Source organism: Chiloscyllium plagiosum, chromosome 15 (assembly GCF_004010195.1).
Source record: "Chiloscyllium plagiosum isolate BGI_BamShark_2017 chromosome 15, ASM401019v2, whole genome shotgun sequence".
Taxonomy (NCBI): domain Eukaryota; kingdom Metazoa; phylum Chordata; class Chondrichthyes; order Orectolobiformes; family Hemiscylliidae; genus Chiloscyllium; species Chiloscyllium plagiosum.
This window is the reverse complement of record NC_057724.1, coordinates 55,358,187-55,381,812: the sequence shown is the minus strand read 5'-3', so window position 1 is coordinate 55,381,812 and position 23,626 is coordinate 55,358,187. Positions and strand designations below refer to the sequence as shown.

General features: G+C 39.2%; 1 protein-coding gene across 3 annotated transcripts in view; it reads right to left on the bottom strand.

Annotated features, from left to right (window-relative positions):
• Positions 1-23,626, bottom strand: part of LOC122557337 (copper-transporting ATPase 1-like) — a 100,079-nt gene that overhangs the window by 30,413 nt on the left and 46,040 nt on the right. For all 3 annotated transcript variants that reach the window (XM_043704939.1, XM_043704941.1, XM_043704940.1), the window contains exons 3-9: positions 21,444-21,921; positions 19,212-19,943; positions 15,813-16,055; positions 8,471-8,634; positions 7,210-7,371; positions 5,587-5,663; positions 2,542-2,764 (exon numbers count right to left, since the gene is read on the bottom strand). In XM_043704939.1, coding sequence (XP_043560874.1) covers positions 2,542-2,764; positions 5,587-5,663; positions 7,210-7,371; positions 8,471-8,634; positions 15,813-16,055; positions 19,212-19,943; positions 21,444-21,921 — 2,079 coding nt within the window. The remainder of the gene's footprint in view (positions 1-2,541; positions 2,765-5,586; positions 5,664-7,209; positions 7,372-8,470; positions 8,635-15,812; positions 16,056-19,211; positions 19,944-21,443; positions 21,922-23,626) is intronic.

The following is a 23,626-nucleotide window of genomic DNA, read 5'->3' as shown; positions in this document are numbered from 1 at the left end:
CACAAAAACACAAATTATCCCCTCTCCCTATGGGTGGCTTAAGAAATTCTACTGCCTCGCCCAGTACTTAGTATCAGCAGGTAGAAATGCACAGCTGCATAGGCAGATTACTTATCATATGTAAATGCTTAAAAAAAATTCACTATTCTTACTCATTTCTTTAAAACAATAACATCTGTAGTGCTCTTTGATGGTTCTCTGGCTGGTGTTATGCTGTCATAAGGAACAACTTAAATATGGCACCGAAAGGTCCATATAAAGTTAAACAATGGTATGGGATCTAGAACAAGATTCAGCATCCATGGATCTGGTGGAAAGGAGATGATGCAAAACAAAAAAAAAATCAGCCAAAGTGAGGAGAAGCCATCCACTTTAAACAGCAGTTTCTATAACCAAAGATGTCATCAGAGACAATGCATTTTTAGTTTTTAAGACATAACAGGCTCAAACTACTACAAACTTCCAGACTCAATATTGAATTAGAGAATTTTTAAAATTTATCCCCATTTTGTGTAGCAGATGCTGGTAATGGATTGGCTAATTGTATTTACACCTCCCTCAGACTTTTATTTCTTTTATTGTGTGATTGTTTGCTGTTGTGAACATCCAGGTGATAAATTTTAACATATGACTTTTTAGCTGTAGGATTAAAACTTAACTGGAGAAAATGGCATAAATGCAATGCAGGACATGGAAGGCTATTACACTACAAAGATCGGGATTATGTAGCTTTAAGAGGTTAACAGCTCGAAAAGTAGGATGAGAAACATGTGGGCTTGCTAAAATAATGACAAATAGTATCCACAGTACTTGCAGTAGATTATAGAGATTGATTTGAGAGTTAAAGCTAAATTAGTTTAGATTAGATTAGATTTCCCTCCAGTGTAGAGACAGGCCCTTCGGCCCAACAAGTCCACACCAACCCTCCGAAGAGTAACCCACCACGACCCATTTCGCTCTGACTAATGCATCGAACTCTATAGGCAATTTAGAATGGCCAATTCATCTAACCTGCACATCTTTGGACTATGGGAGGAAACTGGAGGAAACCCACGCAGACACGGGGAGAATGTACAAACTCCACACAGACAGTCACCCATAGCTGGAATCGAACCTGGGTCCTTGGCAGTGTGAGGCAGCAGTGCTAACCACTGAACCACCATTAAACACATTCAGTGAATTCAAAGGCTGTAAAATGCATTTACTGCGTTAAAGAAGCAATTATAGATAAATTAAACATAAAAGTCAGTTTAAGGATAGATCAGATCGGCCTGTGCACCATGTCTTGGGTTGAGGTTAAGAAGGTTCACTAGCTTCATGTTGTCTCGAGTTTTTGGCTATGAGAGAGCTGAAGTAAAGGCGCAGCTTCAGGTAGTTCAAGTGCTACTTTTAGCAGACTACAGATTGTTAGAAATTCCCCCAAAAGCGAAGTTTCTGTGCCATGTAAAAACGTTAGGGTTAAAAAAAATCCCTGGGAGTCATTGATAGTTCAGGGCAGCTGAGAGCAGGGTGATAGAAGCCCACAAGCAGTAATTATGGATCAGAGAAGACTAAAGTTTAGGGAAATTCAGTGCCAGTTTAGGTGAAGCAAGCTGCACTATAAAAGCCAAAACTGAGTTGGTCATTAGATAGTTGGAAACAATCTCAAGCGTTTGCTGGAGATGGAATGTTAAGTAAGATTTGGTGACTCTCTGTCATTAATCTTTAGATGGAATCTGCCTGGACTACATGGGCCATTAAACTGCGGTCTAAGTGTTCAAAGAGGTTGTGTGTTTACCTCCTATTAATTCAGAATGTTAAAAAGGAGTTCAGTCTGTGTTCTATAGCAAATGCTAGTTTAGAATCATTATCTGGCTTGTTCAGTGTACCTATAGGTCACGGTTGCTTAGACTGTACAAAACATTGTGGTGTTTCAACTCAATCCTTGAATCCTGCTACTTATTGCAGGATTAAAGGTTGATCAAACCAGATCATAAAGAACCAGTTTATCCAGTATTCTCATAACTGGGATCATAACTCTGCTTTGTCTTGCAACATTATTTTTGTCATTTAATCATTCCTACTTTCCACCCTACAGCAGAATTTCTTTTTTGTTTTACTACCTCTCCCACCACTGTACTTACTTTAAAATAGCCTAACTTTTTCCAGATTTGATGAAAGGTCATTGATCTGAAACATGAACTCCATCCCACTCTCTCGATAGACACTGTCTGACTTGGTGAGGATTTCCAACATTTTCCTTTTTTATGTTTTAGTCTTTACTGTGTTGGTCTAACAACTGATTCACGCTCAGTACCCAGGCATACATATGAACAATGACCAGTGGAGAATGGAACCACAAATCAGAAATGAATCAACTATTTCAAAACAGGGAGTCAGAACACAGAAAAATTGACAAAAGTATGCGCTAATTGAAAAATGGCTAATGTTAGAATCACAATTTCACAACAGGATTTCAACTTTATGGTCACTTATTGTGTTTGAGTATCCAGAAACAGAATAAAAATTAATTTCAGCATATCCAAATCAGACAAAACATACCTGAACTGGAACACAGAGTATGAAGGACAACAAATTCATAATGGAAAGCCCTGGAAGGAGTTGCCGCTCCAGAAACATTGAGGCATGGTGTTTTTCAAGCTCATTCGGTGTTGAGCTATTCTGATGGCTTTTGTAGAATGCATGGTCTACAACTATCATGTAAATCATCATGATCATCACAGGAACGCAAAAAAATAAACTGACGAAGAAGGATCTCCTCCATCTGACAAAAACAAATCACAATAGAAGTATTTTGTTTATTACCAGAACTTAACCAGCCAGAATAGAAGCATACTTAAAAAAAAACAAAAATTAACAGTACAGAATTGGATGATCTTGTCCTTTTAATTTTGTAGCAAAGCCATGCTGAAATGTTTCCAATAAACTGGGCTGGTTTCAATCCAGCATCGCAGAGCCAATTCTTATTTTTGATGGTCAGAAGGCTTCCTAGTATGTTCTCACAATGATATAAAGAAATCCAACATTGGTCTTTACGTTCCATCAGACAATTTAATATCTAGGTCTCTTGGCTGAAACAAACCAAAATACTAATTTGAAATTGCCACAAGGATAACCTGACCTACACAAATTGACAAAGATTCATGAAACAAGTGTGGTTTCGATCAAAGATAGCCAGAGCTGATATCAATATATTTGCTAATGGCATTAAAATCAGCCAGACCTGCTCAATGGGATGTGTGAAGAGATAGCCATATTCTATTTGATTTATGCTATTACAAGAATATTTACATACTGGAGATAAAACCTCACCTGCAATTATCAACCCTTTTACAAGGAGCTAGTTTTGGCAGACCAATGATGATGGAATTAAGAATGCAGAACTGAACACAGACCAAGAAGGTTCTCTGCCTCTCAAAAGGAAAGCACCTCGCTTGACTGCACTTACTGCAAAGAAGCAGGAGAAAAACCAAGAACTCCAAAAGTTAATCTTAATACCTAACTGCTGATAATCTCCAAGAAACCAACTTGCTGAACTATGGTCTCATGTTAAAACTCTAGGCCTCAAGGACACTCAAAGGATCTAGACTGCATATCAGTTTATCTTTCTTTCTACTGGACATAATCCTCTTTTAACTTTCTAGCAGCGTACATGGTAATGTGAGGGCACAATTACTGAATTAAGGCCATATGTTTGATAAGTGTTATTTTTGTTGAGGTTAGTAGATATTTAAATTGCTCTTTTACACATTAAGAAACTTGCATTGTCCTTGCTCGCAGTATAAACAAATGTTAACTATATTTTAACTGGAGAAAGGCATAGCCTCATGCTAAAAGAAACTTAACCTTTGTTGCGACCAACCAAAAATGAGACAGTTCATGCCTCTCCCTTACTCATAAGTGTAAAAAGGAACTAACATACAGTTTGCAGCATCGAATATGGTATAACTACACACAACTGTTGTTGTGATTAAGAGCCGAAGTGAGAGTGGAAAGATATTGTGGCACAGATATCCCCCCTTGATGCAATCTATGTAAAATTTATTGCAGAAAATAGGACAAACTTTTCTCTTATAATCTTCCTCTCTCCTGACCACCTGCCACAAAGGAAGTGCTTCCATCATTTTCTTTAAAAAATGAACAAGTGCCGACAGTCATTACTTTGAAAAACAGGCAAGACTTCATTCCCAGTTAAAGCCATGTCATCTTTCACACAAGTACTACGTTACAGTATTGATTCAAAAATCATTGAGTCAGATCTACAACTTCTACAAATATGCAATTGCCACATATATTCAAGTTTTCCCACCCTTTTTTGTTCTTACAGAGATAGACAGCTACTTTTCACTTCAGTTACTCTACTGTCAGGTAGTTCATTGTTTATCCTCGGATTTTGTTTCCATTAACTCATTAATTGTGCAAGGTTTTGGCCTCTGTTCTCAAAATAACCTCCTCCATTAATTATACATTTTCCTCATGATTCTATTCTATACTTACCAAACTCTTTCGAATGCAGATCCACAACTATTCACAAAGTTTGGTTCTCACAACGAAAATTAACTCCCAAACAACTCTCCCTATGCTCCAGTGGATAATGAAACTTTAAACTCTTTCAAATCATCAGAAAGCTTCTCCTACAAGTTGATGAACGGAGTGCAGTGCTATACAGGTCTGTACTGAGGCCTTAACATTTTGCAATTTACATCAATGACTTTGATATGGGGAGCTAAACCCGTAGATGACACCAAGACAGGGAGGGAACTATGTTGCGAAGATGACAAAAGTTTGCAGATGGATATGGTTAAGTTGAATAATTTGCAGATGGAGAAAAACATAAACTTGTTCACTTGGACAGGAAGAATAACAAAGGTATTACTTAAATAGAGAACCACTGTGGAACTTTGTGTCTTCTAGTGCATGAGTCACGAAGCATTAGTCTGCAGATATATCAGATAGTCTAGAAGGTTAATGGGATGTTATCCTTCTTACAAGTATTACTAAAGAATTGAATGAAACAGTAAGGATGTTTTGTCTCAGTTAGATATGGCATTGGTGAGGGTGAGACCACATCTCCAATACAGAGTGCACTTTTAGTTTCCTTATTCAAACAAGATATAAATGGACTGGAAACTCTTCAGAGGATGTTTACGAGAATGATATCTGGAATAAATAGGTTGACTTATGAGGAGAGACTGGCTGGAGTTATTTCCATTGGTGCTTAGTAGAGTCAGGAATGACTTGAAATGCATATGATGCTGAGTGGTCTTGACAAAGTGGATGCAGAAAGGATGTTTCCTCTTGGGATTCACTTCAGAATTAGAACACACTGCTATCTTTTCAGGATAGAGATGAGAAGAACTTATTTTGTCTGTGGGGTGAGACACTTTGAAACACATTGCCTCTGAAGACAGTGAGGGTGGAGTCACTACATGTCTTGTACCACTGGTGATTCAATTATCTTATTGAATGACAAAGCAGGCTCAAGAAGCCAAAGGGTCTACTTCTGCTCCTATTTTTTGTGATAAAACGTTCTACATCCTTCAGCTTAATGTGGAGATCAACTTCAAATGCGGAAATGGAATTTACCGACTGATTTCTTCTCTATGATCCAAGTGGCTAGCAGAGCGATCTCTTTTGACTAAGGATGCTTCAAAGCCCAGATCCTATTAAAAAAAATTAAGATTCAGAACTCCAGTAATATTTACACTTTTCACTGGTTCAACACAACAATCTAGCAGCAGTTGTACAGTAGATTATATTCAACTGTGTAAAGAATTATAATGCATACCATTAGGAAGGGGAGCATTTATTGGTGATCTCCAATTGTTCTCAAGTAGTTAATGGTGGGCATCCTTATTGAACTGTTGCAGTGCATGTTGTCATGACTTAGCTGGGAACAATGCACCGCTAATCATACCTAACTCTTCCTCAAACCATCACAAAACATACAAGTATATAAAATCCCAATAAGATGATCAAGATAATCAATTTGTCTGTTAGACAGCTCCTCAGGACAAGAGTAATTCACATCAGTTTGTATGGTAACAGATGTAAATAACTATTTATTGTAACACACTTAACTTTAACAAAACCAGGGAAATATAATATTTCTAGCTTGTGAAACTCAAACTATACCCTTTCAAAACCCCAATTACAAACACAATCACAATTAAGCCACATAAAAGACAATCTGTTTAACACACACACTATAGATAGCGAGAGAGCGAACGAGATAAAAAATCAAAGGGTGATAGCAAATGCTAGCACCAGAGAACCAAGGTCAGAGCCAGAGCCAGAAGGTGGATGACGCTCAGTGGGCAGACAACACCCAGAGGGCGAGACAGAGGCAGTGTCAGCGAGACAGCATGAGCACAAGCGAGAGACAAAGCTCTGGGTGTTTCTTCTATTGTACTGCTGCTGGCACTTGCAGCATTTTAAGTCTTCAGCTTAACCAAAGGGCTGTTGTCAGGCAGAATCTCCTTGACTCGAAAGACTCCTTCTGCCAGTCAGTCTCAAATTTTCCCTCCCACAGTCTCCAAAAGATTATGCGGAATCGTAAAGCTCAATAATTAAAACCCTCGATTTCCAAGTTGCAAAACTCTCCTGGCTTTTCAGTTATACGACTCCAACTTCTATTTGGGTTTTTATGAAAAATATGGAGGGACTTGCAACGTGTTGACTACACTTCTCCATTGTTTTCAGATAGCGTGTTTCAGGATCTCAACTCAGTAATGATGAATGAATAGTAACAAATATTCATTTTAGGATGACATAAAAATTTGAGGAACTCAAAGCCTACACTGCCTCTATTTATCCACTGTGTTTGGATTGAGACGATGCTGTTGAATAAACTGAGTTGCTGCAGTGCATCCTGTAGAGAGCACACACTGCAGTTACAGTGGCAAAGGCTTTCAATATTCAAGATACCCATAATATGGATCTACAAATATAATCAGAAAACACACCAAGTTTCTATTTATTATTATGTTGATCAGGCATCAAAAATATACTTAAGCCAGGAAGGTCAGTCCAGTAGCAATCAAGTCAAATATAATTACCATAATACTGTTCTCAGGCAATATCAGGAGTGGTACATGCAGAAATAGACAAAGCATTCTGAAGAAACATAAGATGTTACAGTAGTAAATGTATAAAGGGTCTGCAAATTTTCAGTTAATAACAGAAAAGATTAAAATCATCCAAACTCACCTCGATGCATTTGATGACATCACGAGGGCCAATGCACTCTTTATCAAATCTGATGTGAGCTTTATTGGTTGCAAGCGCCACTGATGTATAAAGTATACCTTTGGTTTTCATAAGTGTTGACTCAATATTATGAACACATGAGGCACAAGTCATTCCTCTCACCTAGGTAAAAGTTAAAGAACATGACAGAAATGTTTTGTTGAGATAGCAAAGAGGGTTGAGAAGGGTGATGCTGTTGACATCATGTACTGCACACAGATTTCTGAAAGACGCCTCTTGAAGTGCTTGCCATTTACTTGAAAGCCTCAAGGAATAAAATGTACATTGACAGCATTGTTTGCTAAGTGAATCAAAACAGATGATTTTCACACTAATGGAAGATATACTGTGCATTACCCAATGGTTTGTATGAGGATCTCTGCTTTGCTTGATTTATATTAATGATCATACTTGATGGGCCAGGCACAAGTTGAAAATTCACAAAAGGCATAATTTGTAAGTACTGTGAACTATGAAGAGGACACTGACAGACTTCAAGGGCAGACAGACAAAAGTTATTGACCATCTCCAACAAAACAGAATCTAATCATCGATCCTTGACATTCAGAAGCATTACCGTTACTGAACACCCAACTATCAATCTTCTGGAAATTGTCAACGAAAGAATGAATGATTTTATTGTTTTGTGTACTTCACAGTGAAAACAGTCACCATGATTCTGGCACCATCTTGAATAGACCAGAACAGTCAAGATAAGGTGTCGCAAAAAAGGTTGATACACAAGCTAAGACCACAAGTCATAATTTATTAGCTTCGCCAGAGGACAGGCTAACCAACAGTAAGCCGAGAGGTAGGATAAATGGGTCTTTTTCTGGTTGGCAAGACATAACTAATGGGGTACTACAGGGTTTAGTCCTCAGGCCCAACTATTTACTAGCTATATTAATAACTTCAATGTAGGGACAGAAAGTGCTGTAGCTAAATTTGCAAAAGACAACAAACCAAGTTGCAGTGGAATAACTAAGAAATTTACAAAAAGACATGGATAGATTAGATGAATGGGCCTAATGATTCTGGGTGCCCTCATGCATGAATCGCAGAAAACTAGTGTGCAGATACAGCAGGTAATAAGGAAGGCCGAAGTATTTCTTGCAAAAAGAATACAGCATAAAAATAAGGAAGTGTTGCTGTAACTATATTGGTTAGAATTATTTCCCTTGAAATAGTGAACAATTCAGCGATATTTGAACTCTATACTCACAACAAGTTCCAACTGACCATCTGATCCATCATAGTCCTCCAGTACAGAGGCTCCAAAGCCCAGTTCCTTTATTAAGTCTGCAATATCGGGGGGCTTTACGATACCTGGGTTATACCTCACTTCTGCTTTTCCAGCCATTAGAGCAACCAATACAGAATATATTCCTTGAAAGAATAAAAAAAACTCACATTAAATGACAACACTGCAGCCTTTGCTAAAAAGCTCAAAATAATTTCAGCATTTATGCTCATTTACCATTAACACACCCACATGCTGCTAACAAATCTGCAGTTGCTGAACAAGTTAAAAGCAGACATTTCTGATTAAGATGCAAAAGGTTCATAAGTAGCACCTTTGTTAGGTTATTTCACTGATGAATTTTAACTTAAAAGGAATTTTATACACATAGAACACAAAAATAGAAAATGAAAATGGCAATGTGAACTTCAATCAAGGAACAAAGTTCCAGACACAGATTGCTAACACTGAAATGAGTTGCAATAGGAATTTTGTTTCCAGATTTTTTTTTATTTCGAAAGCATTTCCAACTTGACCATTTCCCAAATAAGGCTAATTTTTTTTTTCGACAAGAGATAAAAATGCAGTCAAGGCGTTTAAGGGTTACTGCGGATTATATCTGCAATAAATGCTGTTGGTTGCGAATCTTATCAGATCAAATGGATCAGTTGGAGAGACAGTTAGAAGCAATGAGGAATTTGCAACAGCAACAGTATATGATGGATGGCAGTTAGAGGAAGGGGGTAAAGTCTCAGATACAGTCACAAAGGTGGGGTAAGTCCAGGAAAGGTAAGAGGGGTAGGCAACTAGTGCAGGAGCCTTCTGTGGCTATACCCATTTCAAACAAGTATGCCGTTTTGGAAAATGATGGGGGGGTAATGGATTCTCAGGGGAACATAGCACAAACAGCCAAGTTTCTGGTATTGAGACTGGCTCTAATGCAACGAGGGGTACATCGGGTTCCAAGAGATCAATTGTGTTCAGGGATTCTCTAGTCAGAGGTACAGAGGGACCTTTCTGTGGCCAGCAACGAAAAATCAGAATGGTGTGTTGCTTCTCTGGTGCCAGTATCAAGGATGTGTCAGACAGGCTACAGAATGATCTCATGGGGGAGACGGGTCAGCAAGAGGTCATTGACCACATGGGAACCAACGACATAGGAAGAGAAAGGGTTGAGATTCTGAAGGGAGATTACAGAGAGTCAGGCAGGAATTTAAAAAGGAGGTCCTCAAGAGTAGTAATATCTGGATTACTCCTGGTGCTATGAGCTAGTGAGGGTGGGAAGAGGAGGATAGAGCAGATGAATGCATGGCTGAGGAGCTGCTGTATGGGAGAAGGATCCACATTTTTGGATCATTGGAATCGCTTTTGGGGTAGAAGTGACCTGTACAAGGAGGACGGTTTGCACCTAATTTGGAAGGGGACTAATATACTGGCAGGGAAATTTGTTACAGCTGCTCGGAAGGATTTAAACTAGTAAGTTGGGAGGAGTTTGTGGGGGACCTAGGGAGATAGCGAGGAAACAGATCAATCGGAGACTGGTACAGTTGAGAACAGAAGCAAGTCAAAACAGTCAGGGCAGGCAGGGACAAGATAGGACTAATAAATTAAACTGCATTTATTTCAATGCAAGGGGCCTAACAGGGAAGGCAGATGAACTCAGGGCATGGTCAGGAACATGGGACTGGGATATCATAGCAATTACAGAAACATGGCTCAGGGATGGGCAGGACTGGCAGCTTAATGTTCCAGGATATAAATGCTACAGGAAGGATATAAAGAGAGGCAAGAGAGGAGGAAGAGTGGCGTTTTTGATGAGGTTTAGCATTACAGCTGTGCTGAGGGAGGACATTCCTGGAAATACATCCAGGGAAATTATTTGGGTGGAACTGAGAAATAAGACAGGGATGATCACCTTAGTGGGACTGTATTGTAGACCCCCTAATAGTCAGAGGTGAAATTGAGAAACAAACTTGTAAGCTGGTCTCAGCTATCTGCAAGAATAATTGCATGGTTTTAGTAGGGGATTTTATCTTTCCAAACATAGACTGGGACTGCCATAGTGTTAAGGGTGTAGATGGAGAGGAATTTGTTAAGTGCATACAAGACAATTTTCTGATTGAGAGCTGAAAAATGTGTTGCTGGAAAAGCACAGCAGGTCAGGCAGCATCAAAGGAGCAGGAGAATCGACGTTTCGGGCATAAGCCCTTCTTCAGGAAGAAAGGCTTATGCCCGAAACATCGATTCTCCTTCTCCTTTGATCCTGCCTGACCTGCTGCGTTTTTCCAGCAACACATTTTTCAGCTCTGATCTCCAGCATCTGCAGTCCTCACTTTCTCCTAATTTTCTGATTCAGTCTGTGGATGTACCTTCTATAGGTGGTGAAAAACTTGACCTACTCTTGGGAAATAAGACAGGGCAGGTAACTGAGTGCTAGTGGAAGAGCACTTTGGGGCCAGCAACAATAATTCCATTAGATTTTAAATTGTGATGGAAAAGGATAGACCAGATCTAAAAGGGACGTCATGTCTTGGCTGTACAGGACATTGGTTAGGTCATTGTTGGAATAGAGTCGATTTTACTGCTCCTGAGATGCTGCCTGAATCTCTGTGCTTTTCCAGCACCACTCTAATCTAGACTCTGGTTTCCAGCATCTGCAGTCATTGTTTTTACCATTGTTCGAATATTGTGTGCAATTCTGGTCTCCTTCCTGTCAGAAAAATGTTGTGAAACTTGAAAGGGTTCAGAAAAGATTTACAAGGATGTTGCCAGGGTTGGAGAATTTGAGCTATGAGGAGAGGCTGAACAGGCTGGAGCTGTTTTCCCTGGAGCATCGGAGGCTGAGGGGTGACCTTATAGAGGTTTACAAAATCATGTGGGGCATGGATAGGGTAAGTAGACAAAGTCTTTTCCCTGGGGTCAGGGAGACCTGAACTAGAGGGCATAGGTTTAGGGTGAAAGGGGAAATATATAAAGGGACCTAAGGGGCAACTTTTTCACACAGAGGGTGGTACGCGTATGGAATGAGCTGCCAGAGGAAGTGGTGGAGGCTGGTACAATTGCAACATTTAAGAGGCATTTGGATGGGTATATGAATAGGAAGGCTTTGGAGGGATATGGGCCTGGTGCTGGCAGGTGGGACTAGATTGGGTTGGGATATCTGGTCGGCATGGACGGGTTGGACCGAAGGGTCTGTTTCCATGCTGTACATCTTTAAGACTCTATGATCCCAAGTCTCCAATGATCTCAGCTGAAGTAAGAGTCTGGACTCTATACTCAATCCCAGAACTCTATGATAAGTGATGAAAACTTCCTGTAAGCATATGCAGATTTTATTCCCAACACTTCCTGCACAGACATCCCTCTCGGCTTTTGATCTTTTGTGTCGCAGGGCATAGAATACCCTGACAGGAACTTAATATAATTTTTTAAATCATTCAAGAAATGCACAAGCCTTCTCATCAGAAAGCTGGGAATGAGGATCAATAAGGCAGTGTTAGTTGAACATATGTTGGGTTGAATACAGCAAAGACAGTTGAGAGGAATGGGTACAACAGAGAATAAGTCCAGTAAGAAATTGAGGTTTTATCTAGTCAGAGATCATAAATTAGGAATGAAGTATAAGGAGGTAGGGAAGACAACTGGACTACAAATTTATCAAGTGATAGAGGCTCAACCTCAGACCCCACCAAAGACACGCCATGATTCTACACCATGAGTGACACACAAACAAAAACCTTTACAATGTAGATGCATAAATTGAGAAATAAAAATGATCAGCTCCTTGAACAGCATAAACATGAAGCATGTTTCTGTGGAGAAATGTCAAGTGTATTACTTAGTTCTGAATTTTACTTTTTAAGATTTAATTCATACTTTTTCAAGACCGTTAAAAATTAAAATCAACATTACCTTAAATGTATGAACACATACAGAAATGAAAAGGATGATTCAAAGTTTTGATGATAATTAAATCAGGTGAGTGAATAGAAAGTCAAATATGACTAGAATAACTTAGAAATGTCATCTGAAAGCTAAATTATATTTCAAGTACTTGATTCACTAACAAAAATTGCTCCGCACACATCATATGCACTAAAGCAGAATTAAATTTAATTACACTGTCAAGATTGATTGCTACTGGTCAGAGTGGGAGTACACAGTGCCCTTGAACATTTTTTCTATTGCAAGAAAATGAAGGTTGAATTTTAAAAGTCTGCTGATTGCAGGAAGCAGGGAAAATACAAGGTTAACTTGCCCAGTTTTAAGGTTCTGATATAAGTGAGCTACAGCTGGAAAATACTTGATGGATTTCAACTTCAGCAAAGTGAAATTACAAAGAGGAATTGGAACAAATTGGATGGCTTACTTAAGCAATGAAAAGACTGAAAAAAAGTGCAGTCCCAAGAGTAGTACTGATGATATCGAAAAATTAAAAACATTGCATGAAGGGAGAAGAATTGAAGACTTAATGTGAGAAAGATGAAAGGTTATTTCAGCAGACAGTTCATTGCATAACACAACCTAAACAGGAACTATTCTGCAATGATGATGCCAAAAAAAGAAATGATATTAGATGTTTGATTTGAAATAAAAAGTTGTAACTGCACAGCAGGTTAAGTGGCATCCTAAACACAAAGCTTGATGGGAAACATTGGTCTTTTGTCCTTTCTTCCACTTTCATACACAGAATTTGCTGATCTCATCCAAAGCAGATACTAGCAGCAGTACAGCTGGTCTTAACAATGTTCACCATGGAATTAAAAAAGATCTGGAAAGCTTCCTCTTCTTGATCAGTACCCTTCTTTACAGGTATCAGATAAGGACAGGAATAAACACTGGATGTTGTCGTCTCTATGCGGTCATATGGACAGAGGAAATAGGAGCAGGAGCAGACCAAATGGCCAATCAAGCTATTCAACCATTCCACCCAATCATGGTTGATTTGGACCTCAACTCCACTTTTCTGTCTGCTTCCCATATCCCTTGATTCCCTAAAACACCAAAATCTGTCTACTCCAGCCTTAAAATGTATTCAATAATGGAAGCTTGGAAACAATCTGGGGCAAAGAATTCCCAAGATTTACAATGCTTTGCGTGAACTAATCTTTCATCTCAGTCCTAAATGATGCGTCCCTTATCCCGAGACCGTCAAATGTTTCAGATTCTCTGATCGGCACTGTCAGCCAGCATCTACGGGATCAACACTCTTCAGAAATTTTACTGTTTCTATTAGATCTCTTTTCACTCTTCCAAGGACACAGACCCAATTCCTTCAACCTCTAATCGTAACGACCTGATTCCAGGACCAAATTTGGAGAACCTTCAATGTACTGTCTCCAATCCAAGTATATCTTAAACGGGGAGACCAAAACTGCATACAGTACTGCAAATATGTTCTTACCAAATTCCTGTACAATTTTAATCAGGCTTTTTTATTCTTGCACGTTAAATGCTATTTGATTTGATGTCTTGCTGTACTTGCATGCATTACTGGTACAAGCATATGCAGTGTCTTTTTGAATAGCAACATTCAGGAGTTTCACATCATTCAAAAGACATTCTGATTTGTTATTCTTGTGGCTAAAGTGAATAACTTCACCACTACAACATAATCCATCTGTCATCTTTTTGTTCATTCACTTAACCTATCTAATGTTTTTCTGCAGCCACTTTGCATCCTTACCAAAACTAACCGACCACCCTGCATCATAGCAAACTTTGATACATTAGGAACATAGAAACAGGAGTAGGCTATTCAGTCTCTCAGGCCTGCTGTGCCATTCAATACAATCATGGCTGACCATCTACTTCAATACCTTTTTCCAATTTTCCCATATCCCTTAATGTCATTAACAAATTTGTAAATACTAATCTCCACTTCAAATAGACACAAGGAGTCAACTTTCACAGCTGATTAGGGGTACAGAATTACAAAAATTTAGAACCTTCTAATTAAAAAACAATGCTCCTCATCTCAGTCCTCTTTGGCTTCTTGTATTTTGGGAGTGCGTCCCGCAGTTCTAGACTCCTCGTTCAGCGGACACATCTTATTCACAGCTAAACTGTCGACCCCTTTAAAGTATTTTCTAAGATTCAAATGAGATTACTTCTTATTCTTCGACATTCTAAAGATGATACAGGCTCTGTTTCCCCAATCTTTTTTTGTAGGACCTTCCCACCATCCTAAGAATAAGTCGGGTGGACCTTTGAAGCACTAACTTTGACAGTTTAACATCTTAAGTAATGGGGATCAAAACTGCATACAGTACTCCTGGTGCAGTCTAACCAAGATTCTATACAATTCAAGATTTTGCTACTCCTATATTGAAATCCTCCTGTGAAAAAGATCATACCATTGATTTTCCTTATTGCTTGCTGCACCTGTATGTTAGCCTTCAGTGGTTTATTGACAAGGACATCCATGTCCTTGTATACATCTACACCTTCTAATCTCTTAGCATTTAAGAAATATTCTGTGCATCTGTTCTTCCTATCATAGTGGATAACTCACATTTTTCAACATTGCATTCTATCTATAATGTTCTTGCTAACTCACTAAACCTGTCCAAATCCTCTCATAGGCACTTAAGCATCTTCCTCACAAGTTTCCATCTAGCTTTGTATTGTCTGCAAACCTGGAAATATTACATTTAGTCTCCACATCCAAATAATTGAAAAATATTCTGAACAGGGATCCAAGGACTGATCTTTGTGGTACCTCACTTTACATAGCATGCCAACACAACAGTGACCCATATATTCCTACCTTCTACTTCCCGTCCACTAGCTAATCCATAATCCATGCCAGTATATTACCTCCTGTCACACGTGCTTTAATTCTGCTTATCAACTTCCTGTGGGAAGTGTCTAAAAATCAATTACACTAAATCACTGACTTCCTTTTATTAAACTTGCAATTTGTATCGTTAAAAAAAACTTCAACAGACTCATCAATCATAATTTTCTATTCTTCCTATCTCTTCACCGATGTCATTAATGCAGATGACAGATAGCTAATGCCTCAGCACTGACCCTTGCAGCACTTCACCATTCAGTCTGCCAACTTGAAAATGTCCAATTTCCACTTCCTGTCTGTTAAAACATCGATCAATGTTCATATTATACCCAATAGGAAAGCTGCAGATGGACAATGCGAATAACCAGTAGCTTGAGGTGTTGAGGAAAGAGGAACCATTCTTGCTCAAGAGAATGCTCCAACTGACAAGATCTCAGAGGGAGGAGAGAAGAAACCAAATTAAGACTTGAAAGACGTTTGTAATAAATATAAGTCCCATAGAAGATACAGAACAAATATGCTTACCATCTTCCTGCTTCAAGTTCCTCTCAATGTTAGCCACACATGATGCACAGGTCATGCCAGTAATCTGAATAAAGCATTTTTCTGGCACTGGGGCTTCTGCGTTCTGCTGAGGAATGCTCAACTCCTGCATCTCTCCTTTCATTGCCACCATCCCAGTTTCACATAGCCCATTCCTCATGCTTTTCCCTTTAACAGATACTTTGGGCAAAACTTCTGTTGGTAACACTGCAGGTTCGTTACTTGCTGCAATGCAATTTGCATAATAACTTCATTATAAGTTGCATTATGGAACGTGCACTAGAATTCATCAAAACCATCAATTGCACTTTTTCACTTGTCAGATATTAAGTGGATTCACACAGATAAAGTACATCATTATAAAGCAGGACGTCCCTACAGAGTATTATGTCTTTACTTGTATTCCAAGAGAGTTGCCTTTTCACACCTGTGTGACATTTCCATTTCATGCATGACCATTATTTCAGGAGCTTGCCACTGTATTACTGCCACTGTGCTTAGTTTTACACCAACTTTGTTGGTTCCTACGAAGATATATAGATCCTTACAATTAACTGAAGAGATTGAAAGTATTTTTTAAAGTACATTCAGGATATCACTGGCTAGGCCAGCATTCATTGCCCATGCCTAACTGCCCAGAGGGCAGTTAAGAATCAATGGCTGTGGGTCTGCAGTCACATACAGACCAGACCAAGAAAGGATGGTACGTTTCCTTCCCTCAAGGACATCAGTAAGCCACATGGGGTTTTTCTACAATTGACAATGGTTTCATGGTGATCATTAGATTTTTAGTTCCAGATTTTAAGTGAATTCAAGTTCCATCATCTACGATGGCGCGATTTCAACGTTACCGAGATATCAAGATGAACAGTCCAGTGATAATCCCACTTTCCCTGTATAAGTTTAAAATGGTTTTAAACTTGGGGCAAAGTGGAAGGAAAATGCATATCTACTTTGCACAGAAATCCATTTCTAACTGACCCTGTAGAAAGTGAGGGAAGTGATTGCTGGGCCCCTTGTTGAGATATTTGTATCATCAATAGCCACAGGTGAGGTGCCAGAAGACTGGAAATTGGCTAGCATGGTGCCACTATTTAAGAAAGGTGGTAAGGAAAAGCCAGGGAACTATAGACCAATGAGCCAGCCATCAGTGGCAGGCATGCTTTTGGAGGGGATCTGGAGGGACAAGATTTACATGCATTTAGAAAGGCAAGGACTGATTAGGGATAGTCAACTTGGCTTTGAGCATGGAAAATTGCGTCTCACTAACTTGATTGAGTTTTTTTGAGAAAATAACAAAGATGATTGATGATGTCCACTACTTTTCATCATTTGAATAAATGATTTGGATGTGAACATAGGAGGTATAGTTAGTAAGTTTGTAGAGGGCACCAAAATTGGAGGTGTAGTGGACAGCGAATAAGGTTACCTCAGATTACAATAAGTTATTGATCAGATGGGCAAATGGGTCAGGGACTGGCAGATGGAGTTTAAGTTAGATAAGTGTGAGGTGCTGCTTTTTGGAAAGGTAAATCAGAGCAGCATGTATACACTTAGTGGGAAGGTCCTGGGGAGTGTTGCTCAACAAAGAGACCTTGGAATCCAGGTTCATAGTTCCTCGAAAGTAGAGTCCCAGTTAGATAGGATAGTGAAGGCGGCATTTGGTATGCTTGTCTGCACTGGTCAGTGCATTCAGTATACAAGTTGGGAGGCCATGCAGTGGCTTTATAGGATATTGAAGGTTAGGCCACTTTTAGAATACTATGCGCAATTCTGGTCTCTGTGCCATGGGAAACATGTTGTGAAACTTTACAGGGTTCAGAAAAGACCTGCAAGAATGGTTCCAGGGTTTGAGATATAGGGAGATGTCAATTCCACTTCAGGCTGTGTTTTTGTGATCTCTATCCTACTGGGCAAATTTCACTGACAAGGAGGGATTGTGTCATGAGTAAAAGCTAAAGGTTGAGACTCTACTCATCAGAGTTCAGAAGAATGAAAGATGATCTCACTGAAACATATTGGATTCTTAGGGTACTTGCCGGTGTAAATAGTGAGAAGATGATTCCCCTCATGGGAGAATTTAACACCAAAGGGCATAGTTTCAGAATTCAGACTGGAGGCCTGTGACCAGTGGTGTTCCGCAAGGATTGGTGCTGGGTATACTGTTGTTTGTCATTTACATAAACAATTTGGATGAAAAGATGGGTGGCATGGTTAGCACTGCTGCCTCACAGCGCCTGAGACCCGGGTTCAATTCCTGCCTCAGGCGACTGACTGTGTGGAGTTTGCACGTTCTCCCTGTGTCTGCGTGGGTTTCCTCCAGGTGCTCCGGTTTCCTCCCACAGTCCAAAGATGTGCAGGTCAAGGTGAATTGGCCACCTTAGGTAAGGGGTAAATGTAGGGGTACGGGTGGGTTGCGCTTCGGCGGGTCTGTGTGGATTTGTTGGGCCAAAGGGCCTGTTTCCACACTGTAAATGTAATATAATGCTGAATAGGCTGAGGCTGTTTTCCCTGGAGCGTCAGACGCCGAAGGGTGACCTTAGAGAAGTCTACAAAATCATGAGGGTCATGGAGAGGGTGAACAGACAAGGTCTTTTATCAGGCTCAGGGAGTCCAAAACTATCGGTTTAGGGGGACAGTGCAAAGATTTAAAAGGGCAACGTTGACATTGCCCCGTTAGCTCATCCAAACAATGAGTCTTCACAGTGAACATTTACAGGCTAAAAAAGGGTGACATCACAGATAAGATGGACTCCCTTTTCAAATAGCACTTGCATTTTTCAGCTGAAGTCAAATTATGAAACTTGGCTATAAGAACACTCAGCTTAACTTGACAGCCCTAGAGTAAAAGTACCTCTTGACATTCTGGCCAAGATCAATGACCTCAAGGTTATTCAGAAGTTCACATTTGCAGTTATCCAAGACTGCATGGCTCTCTTCTATCATGTGCAGTGCATTTCCTTAGTAGGGCTTAATTCTTTCACTTATATTGACAGTATTCTACATGTACTGATCAGAACACTAAAGATTTCCTTAACATTTGTAAATGATTCTTTACTTTACTCCAGTCAAGGAATACACAAACCTAACAGGGTAATGTCAGCATTCTAATACTATTGCTTAACGCAAGTTCTCATGACAGTACTGTATCTAAGTGAAGCCCACTCGAAACAGAAAAGAAACAAAACAAAAAGATAGGGCTTCTCCACTAAAAAGTGGTATGCTGCCAGGAGACACAAACAGGAGGGGTAATCATCTGGGAGGCAACAATGCAACTTACCCTTATGATCAAGGGATGCAAGGATGATCATTAAGGGTGTGCAAGTATTGAAATTGAAAAAAAAAGATATGAAAATGCATTCTTAGATTAAAAAACATTACCAGGAAGAATGGCATCAAATCCCATATCATCAATCATCTCCTTCAGTTCTTCAGGATTGGTAAATAGAGGATCATACTCCACAGTTCCATTGTGTTGTGCAAGGGAGACATGAATTGAGATCACTCCACTTTTGTTTGAAATATTTTCTTCGATAGTTTTTACACAAGAATCACAAACCATTCCTTTAATATTAATCACCGTCACATGGCTCAACCGATGCTTCCTCGAATCCAAGGTACGTAGTTGTGGTGAAGTTACTAAAGGATGCTCAGTAACACCAAGTGAAGACATGTTATCATGACATTCATTACGGAGTGAAACTTTGAAATTCCCAGGTGGCAAGGCTTCAATAGCCCGCTTTAAGGCATTTGGAGTAATGATGGCTGAGTTGTACTGTACTGTGGCACTCTTGGATTCCAAAGAAACCTTGATGTTGTGTACAGCTGGAAGTTCTGACAAGTTACTCTCTATGTTCATTACGCAGGAATTACAGTGCATGCCATCTATTCTAAGGATCAAGTTTGTCAATCTGTTAGTCACCTCCTGTGGATCGGGTTTGGTCACCTGAGTTGCATTTATTAGACGTTCAATGTTAAGGTCAAGCTTCAAAGGTTTGGCCTTGGTTCTGATTGTGGCATTAAATCCAGCAATTTCGATTTGAGTCCTGAGGTCCTCTGGTGTGATGAGGTGGGCTTGGTACACAATTGTGGCTTCCTGATTATTCAAAGAAACTTTATATTTAAAAAGAAACATCTGGTTAATATTAATTCAATACATTAAAGCAGACTTTAAATTATGCAAACTTACATAAATGACCTTGTAGAACATTAATTTTTCAATAAAAAAGTCCAAAACATTCTACACTCTCAATGGTGCGATAGACAAAAACTCAGACTTTGCACTAAGCCACATAAAGCAGAAAGTCTCTGGATCAAATCCAAGCTGAGACCAACAAATTCAACAGACTGAGAAACTCTAATTGGACTCCCTGTTTTGGGTGAGAGGCGAAAAACAAACATGTAGCCTCATGCTTTGACTGCAGTATGGTTCAAGACTGCATTCTGAGCACAGTAGGCAAGAAGATAACCAAGCTGAATTCTCCAACTTTACACTGACCTGAGTCAGTTAATGGTTATCATCCATGCTCACGTTTAAAGAACGCCCCCTTGGCCAAAATACCAGAGGGCTCCTAGTACCTGTGGGACTGAACCTAGCAACAGTATGGCAAAGAGTGTGTGCCAACAGAAACAAAGAAAATGTACCATAGCGCAAGGAACATCTTCATATTTCAAGAGTGATGTGTCATCAAAACAGAAGGTGCCATCTGAAATTTTAACCCACGTGTTCTTTGTAACTGACACACTATTTCCATTTTTAAATCACTTTTCATTTTCGCTCTCCAATTTTTTTCCAATAATTTGGATCAGAAAAATTGTTAAGTATTCACACACTGAACAAGCACTATAATATTGTACACATCTCCCTCCCAGTTACATGACAAAAGTCATGCAGCAAAGCACAGCAGTTAGAATTGCACCCAGACATAACTAAAATGATCAGGAAATGCAGAATAAAATTAAAAAAACTTCAGAACTTATATAATAATTAAACATTTATGGCTTTTGTCAGTGTTGAGATAGATGTCAAATAGTTCCCAAGGTCATTTACAGACAACTATTCGATAGTTGTTGGGATGTTAATCAAGATGAGCAAGAATGGTTACTAACACTTTCACTGAGAATCGTCACGCTGGAAAGTATTCCTGTCCTCTGAAATGCAAACACAGCTATGATCCCTCGTGTTGCAGGGAGCACTATCTTGCCATTGTTTAATTAGTGAAAAATCAGGCAATTAACACACGTAATACCACGCTGCACCTCAAGATTTATATTTAGCAGTGAAGGTTTCTTTTTAAAAGACAAATAAACTGTCCCCTATAGAGGCTATAAATGAATTTATAAGCTGCAATTATGAGTAAAGATATAAAATGTTTTTGTGCTTTCTTGTAATCCAATTAAACCATATGAGTTTATGTGTTTGAGTAAACTCAATTTTCCTATTGTAGGCAGAGTAAACCCATTTTGATTTGTTACTTTTACCTGTTCTGTAACCTCCTTTGCTCATGCACATAAAAGAATGAACAAAATTGGCAGAATTCTTTGGTCAACAAAGATCTACCTGCCAGAACCAGGAAAGTTGCAAAGAAAATAATTTTTTTTTTTAAAGATCACCTTTAATGCGCTGAACACCTTGTAGCTTCCCAATCTTGCCTTCAATCGTGCTGCAACAGGAATGACAAGTCATTCCTTCAACTCTCATCTTTACCACCATTTCACTGCCTTGGATGGACGAAGTGTCTTCAATCATTGACAACTTTTTTCCCACTGAAGAACTGTCCACCTTTAAGTCAACGATTTCCTCTTTAACACTTGGTGTGGTGGGGATAAAGGTGAAGGCTGAATCATTTTCATCAAATAACTTATTTCTCACTGTGACATTAGTGCTGGGCATTTGGCTTACAATCTGCTGGCCAGGCTGAGGAGCGAGTTCCCTCTTGTTACTGAGAAGGGGTGATTCTTGAGGGATAATCATTGGACTTGCATTCAATGTAGCTTCAAATCCCATGTCATCGATTGCTTCCTGCAGTGACTCTGGGGTCTGAAACTCTGGATTGTACATAACAGCAGCATTATGGTTTTCAAGTGAGACCTGTACAGAAAAACACAAAAATCAAAGCGTTTTAAAAGAAAATACTCAGAAACCCCGAGAAAGGCAAAGAAAACAAAATAACCCTCAAACAAACAATTCCAGTTTGAACAAAGAAGACAAAAATACTTTCTCTTCGATAAGGAAAATAAAACATTAACATTGCCAGCTGCATAGTAAACTGTTCCACTGCTCAAGTTCACAATAGCAATTCATCTGACAACAAGCATAATGTCTATTTAAAATAGTAAACTAATGCTTGAAAGCATCTGGAAATAAGTAAGTAGATCTGGACAGTTTCAAACTTGTCTCACTTCTGCAGATTTCAAATTTAGCAAAACCAAGTTACAAGTGATCCTTAACCCCTGCATTTATGAACACTTGCGCTCAGGAACAAGATCCCATATGAACAGCTATTTCATTCTGCACTGTATTGGGTTTGGAGCTGTGTACAAATTGACCTACGAACACATCAGGAACAGAACCGGTTTGTAAACTGGGGACTGCGTGTATTGTTAGTATTTTGCAGAAAACAGCAAAGACAAATAAATATGATGCTCAGCTTGTCCTTGCCAACTTTTCGCCCCACAAAGCTGCTCTAGCATAGGTTTTAATCTATGACTAGCTCCTTTCCAATGAGTAAACATACATTCTGATGAGATACTGTGCTCATTAGTTAAAAAAAGATGCCAAATTTGATCCCTATTCAAGGCTCGGACTCTTTGGATTTCCTCAGTAAAACAATTGATCTGGAAAGGTAATCAAACATCAGCGAGAACAGAAACCTGAAGCAACAGAATAAACGTCCAATTGTGCTGTGAAGTGCCAATGGACTCAAAGCATTCACTCTGTTTTCCTCCGACAGATGCTGTCAGACTTGCTGACTTGCTCAAACAATTTCTGTTTTTGTTACTGCCCAACTTATTGTACAAAACTGCAAGACTGTTATCTTCCTTTTGAAGAAATACTTTTCTCTCTCCTATCCATCATTCTATCGCAACAAAACCACTTACGCACAACTGAAAACAGGAAACAAAAACATTTCCAAAAGAAGAGATTTCAAAAATAAATGTCAACTCAACAAAATGGACAACAGCCTTTTGCTGGATCATTTCTTGGGCAATGCCCTAATCAACCAGACCCAAGCTGTCTGGGTTAAAATCTAAACAAAGCTTGGTAGTTAACTGTCAATCATCATTAACTACTGCATTCTCCACAACACCACCTCTACCTGTGTCAACTTGACAACTGATCAACATTTTCCTCTCATACAAAAAAGTGTTGGCTTTCCCTTTATTGACATTGGCAATGAGTGCAAGAAAAAAAAGGTGACAGAATGTGTCCTTCCCAACAATAGCTTTTGTATAAACTAAGTCCAAAAGTAATTTGGTAGCACAAAACCGAACATTGCTGAAAAGAATATGTCAGAGAAATATTACACAATAGAGTATAGAATACAGTATAAAAATAGACAAGTGAGTATAAAAGAAGAGAACTGCAGGCATTAGCGAGACCCCACCTGGAGTATTGCATACACTTTTGGCTGAGGGATAACAGATTTAAAACAGAGATGAGGAGAAATTACTTCTCTAAAAGGGTCATGAATCCATGGAATTCACTACTCCCAAGTAACCATAAGACACAGAAGCAGAAATTAGGCCATTCAGCCCATTGAGTCTGCTCTGCCATTCAATCATGGCTGATATGT